The sequence below is a fragment of the Molothrus ater genome, chromosome 8 (genome assembly GCF_012460135.2).
Source record: "Molothrus ater isolate BHLD 08-10-18 breed brown headed cowbird chromosome 8, BPBGC_Mater_1.1, whole genome shotgun sequence".
NCBI classification, from domain to species: domain Eukaryota; kingdom Metazoa; phylum Chordata; class Aves; order Passeriformes; family Icteridae; genus Molothrus; species Molothrus ater.
Window position 1 is genome coordinate 13177990 of NC_050485.2, and position 19480 is coordinate 13197469.

The following is a 19480-nucleotide window of genomic DNA, read 5'->3' on the forward strand; positions in this document are numbered from 1 at the left end:
GCAAACTTCAGAAATAGTTGTAGTGGGTAAATCTGACTGTACCTTGGACAGAATCACTCTCCAACACATTCACTTCCCCCAGGTCACTGTAGGGGTACTGCAGCTGGCAGGGAGCAGGAAGCTTGCCTTGGTCATAACCCAGGCTGGAACTTCATGAACTTTATGAACAAGTAGGGAATTGAGGTTACACATCTCTCATGTGGGCTGTTATATTTGACACCAAATTTTAAGAAACTAGGATGAAAATAATATTTTATTGTTATGATCACAGTAGTGTATTATCTGCTGGAAATGGACCTGGAGAAGAGTCAACAAAGGATGTTTTCTATTTTGTTAGCTGGTTTTAATTTATCAGCTGCCAGTTTCAATGTATTTCTCTAACTTTTGTTGGAAAAGTATCTACCCCCTACCATTCAGATTCTGATGGGGGATGTGTGAATATCCTTGTGCGTGATCATAACGTTTCCAAGCAGATCCCAAATGTTTGTTTAAAAGCTAGAAAAATCCAGCCTTCAAAGTTCAGAAGAACTTGACTGCTCATACTGATGCGAAGAGATTTATTGTGCCAATATCTGTTCATATCTCGGGGAAATTAATGCCTCTTGAGTAATGGGATAAATGTTGAGCCTCAATGCCAAGGTGCCTGTGGGTTACAACTGTTGGGTTTATGTTATAGCATGGTTCCAGGCAAAAAGGACTGTCTCTGCAGATGAGATAAGCGTGAGTCATCAGCCCTGCTGCTGTCCCTGATGCTAGCTGGGGATATTCCCGCGGCGCTGGAACGGCAGCTGCTGGCACAGCTCTGCTGGATGCCCTGCTACAGGCACACCAGGGCTGCAGGCTCTCTCACACCAGGCAGTGCTCATCACCACAGCAAGAGGTTCACATCCTCATGCACTCACACTTCTGGAATCCTGCTGCTCCATGAGAGTACAGAGATCAGAACTTGGGACTTCACTGAGTTTGGAACTTACACAGTGTTGTACTTTCAGTAATGTATCACAGTGGCCTTCACTCCAGATGCCTTTTTCTGACATAATAGCTGCATCCATGGCACCTCCAGGACAATCCTTAGAACAATGACATGAAAACTGAGCTTTTATTTCCTGTCAGTTTTAGAAGGCTTCTGTAACAAGATAGATGCAAGATGACATGAGATTCTGAATAGAATTGACACAAAAGCACCTGTTGTTTGCAAATATTGGGAGAATTTGTTTCCTCTCTGCATGGAAATGCTCCAGCATAGTCATCCTGTGCTTCATGGAAACCTGCAGCAACAAAGGCAAGCATTTGAAAATTTCAGATAAACAGTTAGAGACCTATTTTGGTACTGACTTCTGATGGCACCAGACATTGTGATTTATGATTTTATGATGGTTTTGATAGTTAAGTTTAGGCTTTCAGTGAAACAATCTGATGGCCGGGAATCAGGCAATTTTTGTGGATGAATGTATTTTCAAAAAGGCTTTATATTACATTTACAGTGGCACAAACTACTGTTGTTGGAGGGACTTAGAATTCTATTACCAAGAAGCAGCAGAGAGGTCAGATGAGGGCTTTCCTGATGCAGCCAGCTCCCAGGAGGGACAGCTTTGTCAGGTCACCAAGGGACATTGGTTCTTCCTGGTCATGGCCCTGGGCCAGGCTCATGGTCTGTTCTGCTTTCTCTCATATACAGCATCTTGACTTATGCCAGTCCCTTGTCACTGTTTTCACAAGAATCCTGGTTTTGCCTTGAAATCTATTTATTGGACAATCCAAAGCTCTTGCTTAAACTTGTTGTTATCAGGACAGTCTGTAGCACTTTCTCCACAAGAATGACTTCTTTCCTCCTGACTTGAAAGAAACAGCTTCTTGGTTCCCTCCTCTAGGTGCCAAGATGGAGACATCTCCTAGCACAGGTTTGCTGCTTCTTCATGGTAGTCAGTGTTTCTGACAAATTCATAGCACTTTTGGATGAGTATTTTGGGAAAACACACTGCTTTTAGCTCTTTCAATGCTCTTAAGAGAACAAAAGTTAAATAGATAATGTGGATACTGTGCAGTTTATATGTTAAGCAATATCTAACAAATAGAAAAGGAAAAAATTTACAGAAGGATAGGAAAATAAAGCCCAGGGATTGTGGAAAAACATGTATATAAGAACTTGAATTAAGTACGACATGCAGATAAATTCTTTGTCACTGTCAGGATCAAAATTTGTTCTGTCCTTTTACTATCTACCTCAAGAAAAATATCTATTCAGTGCCACTTTAGTTGTAACTGTATGAAAGACTTGACAGTTTGATCAGAAAATAGCATTGCATCTTAATAACCTCTTTTTGTAGTTTTAAAATATTTTTTTTTACATGATCAATAGCAGCGCCTCAGACTGAGTTTTTACAGTAGCCAACCTCATAGCATAGGGGAAAAAAGTATTTAAGTCCTGAACTGATCAATAATTGGATTTTAAATACAATATTCTAGGATGAGTTTTACCTGAAAATATTTCAGTGTTCATGCCTGAGTGTTTGGAAAACATGGGAAGGCAGAACAGTCCTCAAGTGTCCCGCCCTGATGCTAAATGAACATGATCTAAGACTTGTGATGAAACCAAGAAACAGTTATCAATCAGCATCAGTTTCAGGAAGCATTATTGTATCGAGACATCTCAGGGTGCCTTTATAAAAGAAAAACCTACAATAATTTAATAGCTCAGCCTGCTGTGCCAAATAAATGAGTCAAAGTGGGGGGGTGAGGAAGAGAAGGAGTATGAGCCACAGTTTCACAATTGCACTAGCCTGCAGGAAAGTGTTGATTTACATCCAAAGTATTTCTGCTAGGAGAATGATGGGAGATGTCACTGCAAAGCTTGAGCTTTTCTGGGAAATTAAGGACACATCGCTTTTTTTTATTCCCCATTTACAAGCAGTGTTTTTCATTCAGTTTTCAAAAAGCCTTCAGACAAAGAAACCAAGTGAATGACGTGAAAGTGTATTTTATGCATAGTGGAGCAGAAGTTAGCTGTTGGAAGGAGATGGTTGCTATAGGCTTGTATGGCTCATGTAAACTCAAGGGCAGATGGTTCACAGCCTGTATTGGGACTCTTCAGGGTTGTGGAAACCAGGCTGGGCAGGAAGGGTTTAAGTTTTTTCTCCTGAAGTTTGAATTTCAAGTGGAAAATTTAAAATGCCTCCATTTTGATAGGCTTTTGCAGGGTTTGAGAGATGCTGCAGTTATGTTATTTTTGTCTTCTCTGTGGTAGGCTATGTTTCCTGGATGAACTATGTTTCCTCAATATACCACTGCTGACCATAAAGGACAACAGCTTCAGGAAGAATGGTGACTACATTAATATGAGACATGACCACAGTAGGTGGAACACAGAAGACACCTGTATTTGGTCCTGTTTTCATCCAAGTTGTCCAGTTTTTTCCAGCTGTGTTGTGTGTCAGTGTCCTGGGTTGACAGTCAGCTACAGTCCTCTAAAAACACATAAAACTGCTTAGCTTAAAAGCCTGGAAATCAAATGAAAAAATTATTCTGGTGACCTTAATTCTGTTCCTTGCATGACGAACATGATGGCATCTAAAACCAGTTTTAGTGTGCTGGAGCAGAGCCTGAAGCTGGCAGAAGAGTACAGCTTTGGCTTCAGTTGCTGAGATGCCAGAAGAGATTGTAAGTCCTTGAAATTCTTCCAAGAAGTCACTTTGTCCTGGATGAAAACTGGCATTTATCAGTGCAGATGATAGTGGTGTATTTTAGATGGCATCAATATTGATTTGTATACTGCACGAGCTTTTAAATATGATTTAAGATAAAGCTTAGCTTAACGTAAGACATTTCTCCACAAAGCATTGATTTAATGTTAATGTTTTATGTGTTGCTTTCTTTGCTATAGACTTTCCTTTGGTTCACAGAGACTTCCCAAGTAACCTTCTCAGTTCCCTCTTTCAGGCACTTGCAAAAGCCCCACAAACATTTGACACGTAAGTACTTGAAAGTTTAATTTATACTATCTGACAGGAAGCTTCAAAAGCAATTAATTAATGGTGGTCATTATTGTTCATCTCAAATTCATTATCACCCTTCTAGTTGCTTCAACTTGGCTTATTGTTTTCCCAAGCCTTATGAAGACCATGGAAGAAGCTCTAACTTGATGAAGATCTGACAGAAAAGTTAAAATAGGTTAGTTTTTTTACCATTCCTATAGGGTAATTTCTCATACTTTGCCTCCTAAAGTGCTAGGTATTGTAAGCAGAGTCCTTACTAATCTAGAGAGAGAATTTCCTATTTGTCTGCTATTTAAATAATCTATAGCAATTCTTGCTGGGCGCAACGGCACTGAGTATCAATCTACTCTGCGTGTCTACTTGACCTTGCTTGGGCGTTTCAGAGTGTGAAGGCTGGGGAAGCCGAACGCTGTAGCTGCTGATCTGTGTCTGAATCCTGACGACCAGATCTGTGGAGCAGCGCGGCTGTGAGGAAGCAGCATCAGCTTTCGGGAGAGGAGTGGAAAACATCTCCTCGACAGGTTGGAGGTGCCCTGACAGGAGAGGCGCTGGGAGAGGGGCAGGGTTTGTACCAGCTGGCAGTCGCTGTGGCCCCTCCAGAGCCTGCGCGGGCGCGGTGCCCGCGGGTGCCGGGGGGCTGTGCCCGCGCCATCCCGGGGCTGCCCGCGGGCCTGGTGCGGCTGCGGCAGCCGGGGCAGGGCGCGGGCGGGCCGGGGGCTGCGGCGGGGCCGCCGGGCGGAGGCAGCGCCGGCAGCGGCGCAGCGGGGGCTCTGGGCGGTGTTTGTGAGCGGCGGCTTTTTCGGAGCGCTTTTCTCGGCGAGCCCGACCTGTTAAAGCGTATTTCAGCTTTGGCTCGGTTAGAGCCACCCCCCTCCCGCTTGCGGTTTAAAAGTGGCGTTTCGCTGCTCAGCGGGACGCGTGCGTTCCGGGTTACTTTGGTTGCCTGCCAGGTAGCGCACATCTTCTACAGCATCCTCCTACCATCAAGCAAAAATTGTCTCCTCTCCTAAGGATTAATTATTCAACACGTTTAATGTGTTTCGGCTGACAGGGAAGACGACCACTCGGGTACGTCCTGGTGCCGCAGCGCCTGTCCCCGCTTTGTCTCGCACCTGGTGTGTTTGCGCGGCTCGCCTGCCTTCCTCCCCCCGAGCCGCCGCCTCCCGCTCCTCCCGCCCGCGCCCCGCTCCTGCCCGCGGGGCCGGGGGACGCGGGCCGGTGCTCCGGGACACCGCGGTGCCGCCGCCCGGCCCCGCACCTTGCCCGCGGGGATGCGCGGGGCGGGGCCGGCGCTGCGCCCCTCGGCGGAGGCTCCGCGGGCGGGGCGGGGCGGGGGCTGCCCGCCGGGCGGGGCGGCCCGGGCAGAGCGGCCCGGCGGCCGCGGAGGAGGGGCCGGGGGCTGGCCGGAGCCGGGCGGTGCCGCCGCCCGGGCAGGGCGGGGGGCTCGGCGGCGGAGCGGGGGCTTCGCTCGTGACTTCGCTTTTCCCCGCAGAGCTCGAGAGGAGCGGCACCGCTGAGGGAACGAGGCGCTTTCTTCCCGGCCGGGGGCGGCGGGGGCGGCACCGGACCCAGGAGCACCCAGGGAAGGACCGGCGAAGGAGCATCCCGGCGCGGGCCGTCCCGTCCCGTCCCGTCCCGTCCCTGCCCGGCTCTGCCCGGCTCCGTGCGTCCCATCGCGGCCCACTGCCGCTGGCCCGGGCCATGGGCCGGCCCGACTGAGAGCCCGCGGAGCGTCCGGCAGCCCGGCCGGTGCTGCCCGGAGCGCCGAGGCGGGGCCGCAGCAGCGCGGGGAAGATGCGCTCGGCGGCGCGGACAGCCGGGTTCCTCCTGCTCTGCGGGGGTAAGTACCGCCGAGCCCGGCCCCCCGGGAACTTTGCGGAGCTCAGGTGCCACCAGCGGCTCGGGCCGGCTCCGAAAATCTTGCCACAAATACAGACAAGATATAAATGATCCTGATACGTTTTCTTCGTTTTTTAAAAGCTAAGTTAGAACAGATGTGAGTTTGTTTTTCTCTGAATTTATGATGTGAAAGGGAAAATATTAAACTATATTCCCATTTTAAGTTTTTAAAACACGATTTCTTCTCTGTTATCCTACTCCCAGAGCTTTTTGTATCATCAGATAAAATGCGTTTTGGATTGGTAAATGAAAATGACCAGAATATGAATAGTGATTGGATTGTAACTTAGATGATGCTATCCACAGATGTCAAGTTTGTAAAGCAAACAGAAAATCCATTATATCTCTTTTTCTTCCATATGGCTTTGTTTGCTGATGGATTTCTGACGTTTAAATGAATAAATCAAAGTTGTATGCTAGAGAATGCAGTACAACCTTGCACATTAAAAATGCATTTATGAAAAAAAGTAAAGCCCAAACTAGTTCACTAGTTGGTCTAACAGTGAGTAGAGTGCAATATCAATTCTGCCCTTGTGATTCTTCATAAGCATGTGATGTTTTCCTTCTCGTTATTAATTCAGGTTGACTGCATTAATTTGCACTATTTTAAACTACTTTTTGTACTTGCATAGATTATACAGCTCCTGTTAAATTTTTTAAGATTATTTTTCTTTGCTATGCTAAAGTACTTTCAGTTGTTCACATTTTTTCTTTTCTTAATATGTTGTTGTTAGGGCCTGATCTTTGTAAAATCTCACTAGTAGTGAAGTCTAGGATATAAGGAGATAACATGTGTAGGATATACTGCATCTAAACACACATCTAGTAAAAAAAAAATAAAGTGGGTTGTATCCCAAGACATTTCACTGTCAGGAAGAATTAGCCGTACTTGTGTTGCTAATGGATGATCTATCATGTCTACTTTGCTTTTATCTTTGGCAAATCCATTTTCTTTAATGTTTTTGGCAGAATTAGGAGAAATGTAATTTACCTACGTTCTTTAGCTTGAGGGGTATGTTTTTATTAGCCAAAATGATTCACGTGCATTTGCTTGAAGATGACTTCCCGTGATTTCTGTTTAAGCTGGGCGGATGAGGTTTCTTTGATTCATGCTGTGATACCCCAGGTTATTGCACATCTGAACTAGCTGGTGTTAGGAACTCCGGAGCTGCTCTCTCAAATGGTGCTCTTTTTTTCCTGCCGTATTTCCCTTTCAGTTGGACCACCATTTGATTTTACTTTTAGTTGTACAACTTTACATGAATTTCATTCTGAAACTCTCAGATGGGAGAGGGGTTCTCTCTACTGAAGACAGATATCTAAACCTTTCTAAATATCAGATCTCAGCAGTTGGAAATAGTTTCAAAGACTTTTTTTATTAAACGTAGCCCTAAATTGTTAACTTTGAGATCTGCCAAAAATATATTTGGAGGAATATTACAGGAGCTAATTTATTTGGGTAGAGTAGGCTGCCAAGTAGGTTTTTTTTTTTTGTATACTCCTTGCTTATACTTGAAGTTGCAATTATTTTGCTTATGCTGTCAGCTTTGACTACTGAGGCTTAATATTTGGTTCCTGTTAGTTTCTACTCAAACTGTGGTGAAGAAAAGTTGTGTACATTTATGCCCACATTTTAGGGTAATTGTTTTCCTAGTTATTTCAAGAAGTCCAGTGTATTAGCAATAGTCTATGGGTGTCTGTTGATAGAGAAACACTGCTTCACATTGTTTAGGTGTGTGACACTAATTAGCTTTTATGCAATAAGAGCTGATTTTACAGCAGGGGTACGATGAAGTGTGATGTCTTGGAGGTAGTAGTAAAGCTCCTGCATGCACAGAGTTCCAGTTTAGAAACAGCTGTCTTAGGAGTCATGGTGCATTCCCCTGGTGGGGGAGCTCAGTGAAACTTCAGTGGGCTCCATCCTGGGGGAAGAGCCGGGGATTCTTCAGTGGTAACTGACATGCTCTTGCCAGGTGTTGTGCAGGAATCTCTTTCAGCTGGGCAAGACCTCATCATAGAGGGTTGCCACCCGAAGTTAACCTGCAGGGATAGCCTTGCACTCAATTGCTGTGGGTACATCTTTGGTTTATCTAAAGGTTTTGGAAAGCTTAGAACTGCTGTAGTTCATAAAACACGTGCTCACAACAACCCCAAAGGCATTTGACTGAGTGAGCTGGCATAGTCAATCTGGTGAGCGTGCTGTTAGTGGAAAGGATTAGGTTTGGTAATTTTGTACTGGCGGGCTGCAGGAAGCACACTGGACCATTTGTTCTGAAGCAGAAAGGTGCAGCCTTGGTGCTTTTGCACCACAGGCAACGTGTGGGTCTCCTGCAGGCACTGTCCTTACCGTGCAGTAGCCTAGAAATAGAAAAAATAAAAGGAATGTTTCTTCCCAAATTAAGGCTTCTGTGTCTTTTACCAATTAAAAGAAATGCAGGGTTTTATTATGGAGTGTACACATGTCTTTTTCAAAAGTTTTACACCTTGTCAGTTGTAGGACTTCGGGGTGTTTACTTGCCTATCATGCTGCTGGGGCTGTTTGATGCTGGAGTTTTGATTCTGAAAGCTCATTGATCTCAGAGGAGGACCTTGTTCAGTTAAACGTAGAAAAGAGTGCCCGTGGGAAAGGCTTGGTAGGATTGTCTTGTCTGGAAAGTAATTTTTTGTTATTAAAGGGAATACTGTTGACAAAGATTTCTTTCCAGTGAATAAAACACAGTTTGTAAGCATTACACTATGCAAATTTTTTAAAATTGGAAGGAAAACCTGCTTATGGAAATAATAGGGATCCTACTTCAATGATGTGCTCTTGAATGCAGATTATTCAAACTTTTTTCCTATTTTATTGACTGTGATATAAAACTTCTGGTGAATGTACTAGTTCTGATGCTCATTTATGGACTGTTTGGGATCGATTCTTAGAGTGCATTTCCCTGCTGCTAGGATTGCTGCTAATGTTTTGACTGGTTACAATTTAGAGCAAGCCCAGGCTCAACTCATGCATCCAGATCAAGGGCAGACCAACTGCAGATATTCTTCTGACATTCTTCTCCGCCAAGTGTGGATAATTTCACATAATATTTGTATTTCATGATAGAAAATGGGTGCTTTCTCTAGGAAAAGAATATCTATGTGATTCTGTCAAATTCAAGATTTCCTGTGTGCTCATGCTTTTAGATCAAACCAGTGCTGATCAGGTCAAATGGCGGAGCACAGACCATTCATTGACTTGTGTCAGGAACTGGCTAAGACAGATATAATTTGTATGCCTGTTTTCTTTAAACAGTTATCTGTCAGATAATATATGATCAGGATTTTGCCTTGTAAAGTAAAAATTATTCTGTTTTATTTATTATAACCCTGACAGTGGGCAAGGGGAATCTGTGGAGGACCATGAGAGGCACTTCATTAGATGTTATATGTCCTAATCAGGAAAGATCAGAGTTATGTGGGAGTTAAACACCTTGCTGCTCTTTTTGATAGGAAAAGGAGTATTAATCACAATGCTTTGGTTCCTTCCTACTTTGTTGTTTTTCTCTGCCCAGAGGTTCATCATCTCACCTTCTGGCTCTTCCCCAGGTGGCACTTGTCCTGTCTCTGGTCACCTGCAGCTGCCTGCATTGGACTGTGAAAGTGCTGCTTCACTCGCACGGCACTCACCAGGATTCATCCCAGTGCTCCTACCAAGGAAGGAGCCTGGGCTCTCTGTGGCCCTCTAGGCTTTGTGTCTCCCCTCATTTTACTCCCATTGTCAGGTCCTTCACCTTCTAGTTTCTTCACAAAGGAAATTTTGCAGTGAAGTTCACCTCCTGCAGCGTTTTCCCTTTCACAGAAAGTAATTTACTGTGTTGGGTTTTTTTAAAATTCATGCTAATTGGATCCATATTTGTGTAATATTTAGTTCCCTTCTCATTGTTATGTGCTGCCTTCTCAAGGTGTCATTGGCTTCATTATTTCTGCCAGTCAGTTGCAGCCTTGGTCCTTGGCTTCATTCAAGGATTTTGCTACTATCATGGAAACAGTATAAAGGAAATGAATATGAAGATAACAAAAAGCCAGCATTTTAATGCTTAAAGCTCATTTGTTAGTCTTTGATTAACAGACAAGATTTCTCATAGTATTAACAGCAGCAGTCAGTCTGAACAACAGTGTGCGTTCAGCACCTGAATGCAAGATGCATATTCAGTAGCATGCCCACCATCAGTTTTCCATCTCTGTGTCATGTCACAGTCTCTTACGTTTTTGTTTTTTTAACTGAAATGACAGACTGGCTGGTGCAAACACATTTGTTTTGTTAATTTTAATTTTTTCCCTTTTCCCCAGTTTGGCCCCTGGCAGGAGGGAGAGGATTTGTTCACTTGTTGCTGTACTTTCATGCTTGGCTTGGCACTGCTGGTACTGCTCCTCCGGGCTGCTTTCTCTCCCATAAAGCAACCTAGCAAACACAGATAGGCCATGGGTTGGAAGAAATCCATACTAAAGAAGCTTGGTGTTTTCTGGAGAGCCTTGTTGTGTAAAGGTCATTTAGAGCCTGTCTGCGGTGAGGAGAGCGTTTGTTTTGTTCAGACATTGGCATCCTTCAGCTTTCCGGCAGAGCTGTAAGTGGTGCCAGCTGGTGATGGACTGCAATTATCTCTTGGTTTTGAAATGTAAAAATTGCCTGACATTGCTTATTGAGCGTGGGTATCTGTTTCAGGAGCATTGCAAAACTTACATGAACACAGGTGGTGGTTCCCTGTGCGAGCAGGGTGGATGTTAAGAGAATCTTCTTCCAGGATTGAGGCACGTTCATGCTGCGATTTGTTCTTAGCTCTTGCTTTCTACTTTTCTTTGGTTTGGCAGAAGCAAAGCTTAACAATTCACCAAAATGTTCTAAAGAAACTTTGGAATTGTTTATTTTCCAGATAATTTTTTTTTTTTGTAACTGTCTTATATTTTCGAAAGCAAGCAACTGAAGCATTGCAAGGATAAATACAGCAATTACTGCGAGAGAAGGACAGATTTGAGGTTTGCATATTAGTTTGGTTAGATCAGGGTTCAAATTCAATTGACAGCTGTGCTACACATTTGTTCGTTGCCTCACACTCTCTCTCTTAGTTTTCTGTTAAGTACCACCACCAGTTACTTCATCCTTAGAATATCATGTGCCTTGTTGATTGACTAATGCAGTTCCAAACTGGGTGATACTGGAGCTGATGCAACGTAGGGAAACACAATGGGAAACCTTACAGAATCTCTAGAGTGATAAAGCATCAATGAAAAATAGCATTGGAGAAGCTGTAGAATGAAATCTATTGAAAGGCTTTATTTTTACAATGTGTTTTTTTTCTTTTATCCGTGAGATATACTGAGATAATCTGCAATGTTTTGGCAAAGTCATTATGAACCCTTTAACAAGTTTTCATGTAGATATGTTGCTAATTAATAAAGTTATTAAGAAATTTTTTTTAACAAAATAGGAAGTCAGCTGAGGTGTGAAAAACCAGATGGATTTTGATCCTTTGGGAGCTTAGGATTTTTTTAAAATTTGTCTCTAGCCATCTCTTTTTTTCCCCACATAAGGAGAACACAAAGCTGTTTTTTTTGAAGATTACTTCATAAAGATGGCTAAATAGTTTCAGATTTCTGGATCTTGAAATGAGACCGTAAACATGCTAGGAACATTTTAACCTAAGAGATGCTCTGTAAATCTGCTGAAACGAAGATGATCATCAGCGCTTTAGAGCCTAAGGGAAAATTACAGTGATTGCAGTCAAAAAAGAGAATTGGAAACTTTGCTGGGGTAATTGTGCCAGAAATGTTGTTTGACTGAATTAGTTTAGAAATTTGGCTGATTGTAAATCAGGTGATTGTAAAAAGAAAATGGATGTATTACTCCTAATGGCTGTCTAATGGCTTTTCAGTGTATGCATTTAGAAAACTAATTAAACAATATATTTAACTGATATAACAAAGTTGCTTGTGTTGCTGTAATGGGTGGTTGTGTTTTGGTTGTGTTTTTTGGTTTTTTTTAATGTCCATTATGGCTTTTTTCTAAGTGAGACAAATTTCAATCTCAGATAATAAAATTAAATCTAGCTTTTTCTCCTAATTCAGAGGCACCAAGTTTTCTGATACGGACAATTCCATTATCTGTTCTTTTCACTTGTGAAATGGAAAGACTCATTTTGACGTGAGTAGACCAGAATTTCACATATCCCCAAAGCCCCTTAAAAGGCTAGTTTTGCCACTGAATTAGAGCAGGCATCCTGTGGTCCTGTCAGTGCCATTCTCAGGGGGTCTTGGAGATGAGACTTACATCTCCCAGTGGCTTAAAGACACAAGCAGTACTTTCTCTGGATTTGGGAGGAGTAGAAGTTTGGGTAGTTCTCTACCGTTCCTGCATAAAGAGCTGATACTTTCAGTTTGGCCCCTAATAAAGATGATGTAGAGCAGCTTCCTTTGACTCCCTTGAGAGGAGTCAAAGGAAGTATCACCTTAAGAGGTGATACTTCTGCACTGATTGGCTTCTGGAGATGTTTTGTCTTAGTTGATGAGGTGCCCTTCCATACCCTATCATCTTAAAGTAGACATTGAAAAGTAGACACCAAAAAGGGTGTAAAAAATATCAGTCGTTCACAAGATGCTGAGAATGGATTTGGTTCTCTAGGTTCTCTTTCCACCCCTGCCACTGTGCTGCTTAAAACTTGCCTCATGTGTTAAAAGTAGCTCTGTGTGTTGCTGCTGTGCATTTGGAAGGAAGGTACTGACCACCAGTGTTCCAGCTGTTTGGTCAAGAAGGAGAGTAATAATTTGCATTAATGCAAATAAAATGTAACAGAGTTAAATAAAAGCTATTGTTTACTGAAATTTAGCCCATAACAATTTATGACTTTAAAAAGCTGATTTATAAAAATAAGATTAATTATGCCTATTTGAATGGGAATGGCCAGTGTAGCATAATTAATACATACATTTATGGCAGTCAGTCATCTCAGAAGACCAGAGGGTTTGAAATGTATATGTACTCTAGCACAGCAATCAGGCTTTCTTTTACACAGGATAAAAGTAGACACTAGAAAATTACATGAATGCATTTATATTGCCAGACTGTGGTGTGCAAGACTGTAAGTGTGCTTTCTGTTCATGAAATCTGAATAACAGCGAGGGGAAAGGAAAGAATCCAAAGAATTCTCATCAAGAAAAGGCCTCAAGTTTTTATTTTAGTGGGAAAAGAAGTTTGTTTTTCAGAGGGAAAAAACCCGCAAAAATTAAAATCGGGAGTAGTGGAAGAGAGTGGATTTGGGTAGGGGGCATTGGCTGCCATGTGAAATTTGCACTGTGATGATTGGGGAGTTCTGATAGGACCTTTGGAGAAAGTATCCAGCACTGATTTTTAACAAAACAGAGTGCTGCTTTGGCCCCTGCAGTGAGGAGTCAAAATTTTGTAAAACACTTGAGTGGATCCTTCTGACATCTCTGAATTACTCAGACATATTCTTAGTTTATCCTGCATCAGCAAAGCATTTTAGAGTGAGACTGCTGTATCAAATAATTGCACAGTTCCCAAAGTTAAAACTCTCTGGCAGTACATTCAGAGGCCAGATTTCTCTTTGCTCCCATTGGATGTCAAGTTCCCCTTTTGTGGTGTGTGCTGTCTAACCATTGAGATGGCTCTGAGGTGCATCATCCAAGTTCTGTGTGTGTTTTAATGAGTAGCCTTAGTAGTCTAACTTTCCTCAGTTAGACCAGGGGAGATGCCCTGGAGCCTTTCTGTAGGACTGTTGTTTCTCTGGGCTGTAGATTTTTGGCAACGCTTTCTGGATGCTACCTTGGCTTGCTTCTGCTACCTTTGAACTGTGATTTATGTATTGGGTGCCCCATTTGTATTTTGATAGTCACAGTGTGTCTTTGGAGAGAAATACAGGAACAAATATTAAAAAAAAAAAAAGATTGTCTGTTACTGCTTTTCAGCAATTCTGGGTAGAGCTTTCTCTAGCTGAGCTCTTGGATGCCAGTGAAGTAAAAAGGACTGAGGATGATGATTGTGTAAAATGGCTCATCCCAATTGCTATTATGAGACAAAAAAAGCAATGGGAGTGTTTAAATTTTGGGTTTGAACATACACATACATAAATGTTTTAAAGTAATGAAGGGGAAACAATATGGCTGTAATATAAATTTTATTGCACATTTCAATTCAGCATTGCTGACACGCACTAGATGAGAAGGCATTTTAAACCATTTTATTGCTTTGGTAAACTTTTGCCTTTGTGAAGATTAGAAAAGTTGTCTTAAATTGCTTTGCTGGGGACTTTCTGGCTAGTGAGAGAGTTTATAACATTTATTTTGCAGATTTTTATTATTTAAAAAAGGAGACAAAACCCAAACCTTCTAAACTTAGTTTCTGTAGATTTAAAAACAAACAGGATCATCCTTAGAGACTGTGATAGATCACCCTTATTTTTTCTTACTGAGGCATTGAAGTGAGCCTGTTGTCTGAAAAAGGGTCTTTTTTAACTATTTATTTTCTTAGATTCTAGTCTAATAAAATTTGAAATTAAAGTTGGACCGAAGGTTTTAGGGCAGTAAATGTCTAAAGAAAATAAGCAATATTAGCCCAAGGTTTTACTTATTTTTTTGATGCTGCCCCTCCACCTTTTTTTTTTCAATCTAGCTGCCATAGACTATTTTTAGTTGCGTTTTTATAATTTATCCAATAATTTCTTAAATCCTTGTTTTCCTGGCATCATGCAGTTGGGTGTGATTTTTTTAGTTTATTGGAAAAATTTTGTTCTCTGTCTTTGCACAGGCAATTTTGGCATCATGGCAGAGCCATCCTTAGTACCTGGCAATTAGAAAGCAAAGAGGATGAATCTGTGCAAGTCTCTACTTTGGCCATTCAGAATATGTTTGTCCTAAATACAACTTCCAGGAGACAATAAAGGAAATGTACATTAATTAAATACTTAGATTGCTCATCAAAAACTCAGTTTAGATTGATTATAGTAGTAACATTTGTCAGTGTAATAAGACTGGTAGCAAAGACTTTTACTTATTTTATAAAATGTTCTGTTGCTAAAGAGTCCTTATGACGAAAGATTTTTTCTCCTTTCCCTGGTAAACCTTGGCAATGGTATGTAAGATAATGTAAGAGTTACTACATAGAGTCATACCTGACACAGTAGTTTATTTCCTGATGATCCCTGGCAATATGCAGTTTTGAATGGTGCATTTTGGTTTTCATACTTCTTGAAATGCAAAGGATAACAACAAGAAATTTAGGAAACGCTGTTTTTGAAGAAAAATATAAGTGAGTGGCAATATTTATTTACAAAGACAATTGAGAAAGCACAGAGTTCAGGTTTTTCAGTTTAAGCTGAAATATTACAAAGGTGGAAGTACTGGTGGAAATTGAGTAATAGTGGAAACTAAAACTTGGGACATAGCAAGGGATATTAGGGAAACATTTTGGTAGCAGGGAGCTACAAGGATTTTTGTCTGCAGTCATTGTGGGGTTTCTTTTCGTTTGGAATATCTTAAGAACAGGTGGGACAGCAGTGTGTTCATGTTGGTTATATATAATCAATCCTACCTTGGATCAGTTAGATGACGTCTCTTGGAAACTTTTGATTTCATCTTCTTACGGTTTTGTGCTCAGGATGTTAAAAACAAATGCAGCCTTTGTATGTCTGCTGAAGCTAATGTCTGGTGTTTGGTCAATCAGGGCTCCTCATGAGATCACGATAACTTAGTCTGCAGTTAATGTAACTTGAGAGTTAATATCAAAATACTTATATTGTTAATCATCAACAGCTGAATAGACAGGAGTTAGATGCCTTTGATGTCAGGACGAGCTTCTGGAGTTTCTGGTTTTCAGAATATCCCCAGGGATGTATTTGATATATGGTGGTCTTTGTCTTCTCAAAAATCAATTTCTAATTCCATGCTCAGCATTCTCAAATCCCAGGCTGTGAGCTGGGGACCTCACACTGCCACTGAGCGTTTCCAATTAAGGCCTTGAAAAAGTCTGTGTACATATGGCCTAACCTTGTCACTGAGAAGAGTAAAGAGTGCTGCTCTCTTCAGATAAAAAATGAAATGCATTGGAGTGATGGTGTTTGTTGAAGTAGAGACAGGATTTGAGGATCCATTTTATCAGGAGCTAAACTGGATTTATGATTTGGTAGGCAGTTCTTGTTAAATGAGAATTTAATGATTGCAGAGAGACCATGAAAAAAATTAGTACTGGGATTATAACTCTACTTTCAGTATTTTCCACCCTGAATCCTAAATTGCAATTGCCAGGACCATTTATCTGTCTTTGACATGAGCTGCCGAGAACTCTTCCTTTTATCAATGCAATGCTTTGTTAGATTTTGAACTTTGAAGAAATGCAGCTTGTATTTTTCTACTGTTGGTTCTGTTTCATAGTTAGCATCTTCCACTGCATTCATTTTAGTTTCCCATTTTCAATTTAAATGTTTGTTTAAATGTGCATAATTTAAATGGGGTTTGGGGCATGAGATACTTAGCTACTGTTGGTTGGCAGCACTGGTCTCCTCCACTTGAAGGAGCTGGTGATAAGGTGTTTCACAAAACTCCAGGGGCATATGGTGCAATCCTATAATGTTATCCTATTTCCCATTCTTGGAAGATTTTTGTTTACTCTCTATATGCCAGCATGACATTATCCTGCTCTGAATGTGAGAAAGACAGAGGAAATCACTATGAAGAAGATAAAGAATATTGTTCCTCCATTCCAAGGACTAAACTCAATCCTAGATAGTCTTGATTTGAAGCAGAATTGTTGCCTTGTCACCTTTTCTGGCATTTGGACAGCAAGTTACAAATGTGTGGAACTGCCATTGCAGATGAAATTGCACTGGGTGCGTGATTACCTTTCCAAATGTCCTGATAGAGAGTGCAGACACTGTCACAGCATCTGTGATTGTTTAGGCATGTGATTTTGTCTGGGAGGAATGTTTTATTTGGATTTTTTTCCACATGTAACTTTTGAATAGCTGTGAGTCCAATCTGTCTCGCAATAGAATGCAAACATTAAGCCTTCGCTCTTTTTTGCATTCATTAAGAAGATAGGAAGGAGCTTTATCATGGAAGAGGTGATTTGGAGAAAGTGCAGAACCTCATTTTTGCCTTTTCATACTAGACAACTCTTTCTAACAATTTTAATTATGACTGCCCTTAGATACTGCCAGATAATGGGTATAGATATACCTCTGCATCAGGGAGTATATTGCCAAAATGGTAACAACACTGAAGCCTTTTGTGCAAAGGCCTGCCTGTACCTTTTTTTGTCAAATGTCCACATGGATTTAGGATTGACTAGAGTTCCAAAATATAAACCTATTTAGAAAGAATGAGCTTTAAAAAATTGTCAGTTAGATAAGAAATTAAAATAATGAAAAACCACAACGAAATTAATTCAGCTGCTACATTCCAGCTTCTGTACCTGTTTTGTTTGCCTGGGGAAATTTCAGCAAAGTGAGTGTTAAAATGCTTGTTTCTTTTCTGTTCCTTATACGTTTTATTGGATGAATGAAAACAGACTGAAGCTTAGGAAAAACAGGAAACTGTTAATGTAAAAGTACTGTCAAAAGCAGAATGGGCAAGATTTTCAGATAATGGTTCGCTTCTGTGTTTAATGGGGTCATAGTTTTTTCTAGCATTACTTAATGAAGATGGATTTCTCACCTAGATTTCAGGTAACCTGGGGACTGTAAAATAATTAAAACAAGAATGCAATTGTCACTATTATTAATAGTAGAGTTTTGTTTTTTTTTCATTTCAAGATACTATACTTCTGGAGAGCACAGTGGGACTTAGTTTCCATTCCTTTTGCCATGGTGACTTTTCCCAACATCAAGTCATGAAAAGCACATTTAGTGACAATTCCAGAGTTTGCAAATCACTTTGGAAGAAAAACTGTAGGAGTGAGGGATTGTTCCCTTTATCTCAATGAGACATTAACACTGAAATCTTAAAGTTGTTTACGTGTGGTCATTGGCAGCTTTCTCACTGCTGATGTTTTTGTAGAGTTGTCTGGGTAAACGATTTTGGATTGTTGTGGGAACAAATGGCCTGTGATGGGCATAGTGATCTCCGCCCAGAGTTAGGTCAGTATTTAACAAGGTCTTTAAGCCTTAGTCAAAATTCACCTAGCAGTCCTATCATCCGAGTAGCACACAGAAATTTTTCATTTTACTGTTTTAAGTATCCATGGGTGTTTTTTTATAACAAGATGTTGGTATGATGATATATGAAGTGTGAAGTTGCAGAGTGACATAAAATGAGTATCCTGGAAATTAAATAAGCCACATGGACTGTTTTGCTGATTTTTATCTCCCTAAATAATGTTCCTGTTATTTTGCAAATGCTGGTGGAGAATCAGGTACCTATAAGGCACTTTGCATTTTCAGGAGTCTGTGTTTCTCATTATGAAATTAAGAGTCTTAATCATCAAGTACACAGATAAATATACACAAGTTTATTTGGGTTTTCTCTTTCTGGGGTGGTACTTTTCAACTGTGGTTTCCTTCAGTACATGGTTGACATATGGTGGTGGTCTTTGTCTCAATGTCAGTGTTTCTGTATTGTGCCTCTGGCAGCTGAATATCCATGGGAAAATGAGTTACCTTTTGATCACTGGTTTTTGAGCTGTAGGTTTCTGATGGACTGTAAGCCATGGTAAAGATCTAAGATGCCTTATTAAACAACTGTTTCAGTAGTGCTTGCAATTAAAGCCTTGATGATAAACATGTATTTGGTCATAAGAAGGCGATGAGGATTGAGAGATATACAGTGATACAAAATGCTGGGAACTCCTCTTGTGACAATCTTCCATAAAAAAATTTGTTAAACAATTTTGAATTTTGAATACACAACTGCTACTTCCTTTCTTTGTTTTTTGAGAGGGTTTTCATTTTTTTGGGGAAAAAACTCAATTATATGTATATATTTATATGTATATAAGCATGTGTAAAAATAACAAGTTGAAGAAAAAAGTAAAAGCAAAAAAAGCTTCTGACTGTCAGGTAGCTGGAGGCAATTTGCTGCTATTTAAGCACAGAAAAGGACTTGTAACTTTCTGAAACAATGGACATTTTCATTATAGGAGGCTTAAAAAATAAGCTTAGAATCAAGCCTTTGTCAGAATATATCCTGTCTGCAGCTGTTAGGTTACTTGGTTTGTTTAAATATGGAAGTTGTGAAGTCAGGATTATTCTGCTGGATCTGTAAGGTAAGGATTTCCTTCATACACTTTCATACACTTAGGCCTGTCAGATCTGGTCTGGGCACTGATGTCATACCTAATATATTATTTTTTAGCAGTGGTTGAAGAACACCAATTCCTGTCAGCAGAGCTGGATGCATTTGTCAGGGGAGAAAGTGAGAAACTGCCGTTTTGCATCACACTGTCACATCTCCCAGCACTTGTGGTATTAAGCCCTGCTTCCCTCACACTCAGTATGCAGAATGAATGAGGCTCTTTTACTATGACTTCTGTTTTTATAGTTAGCTGAACTTTGAAATTGTCTCCTAAATCATCCTTGCCAATAGCACTAACTACCCCTTTGCTGGTAGTCAGA

At 41.0% G+C, this 19480-nt stretch overlaps 1 protein-coding gene across 1 annotated transcript in view; it reads left to right on the plus strand.

Moving 5' to 3' along the window:
* Positions 1 to 4977: 4977 nt before the first annotated feature.
* RET (ret proto-oncogene) overlaps positions 4978 to 19480 on the plus strand; it is a 72371-nt gene continuing 57868 nt past the window's right edge. Inside the window, 2 exon segments of the mRNA XM_036386101.1 lie at positions 4978 to 5060; positions 5485 to 5832. Coding sequence (XP_036241994.1) covers positions 5787 to 5832 — 46 coding nt within the window. The 5' untranslated portion in view covers positions 4978 to 5060; positions 5485 to 5786.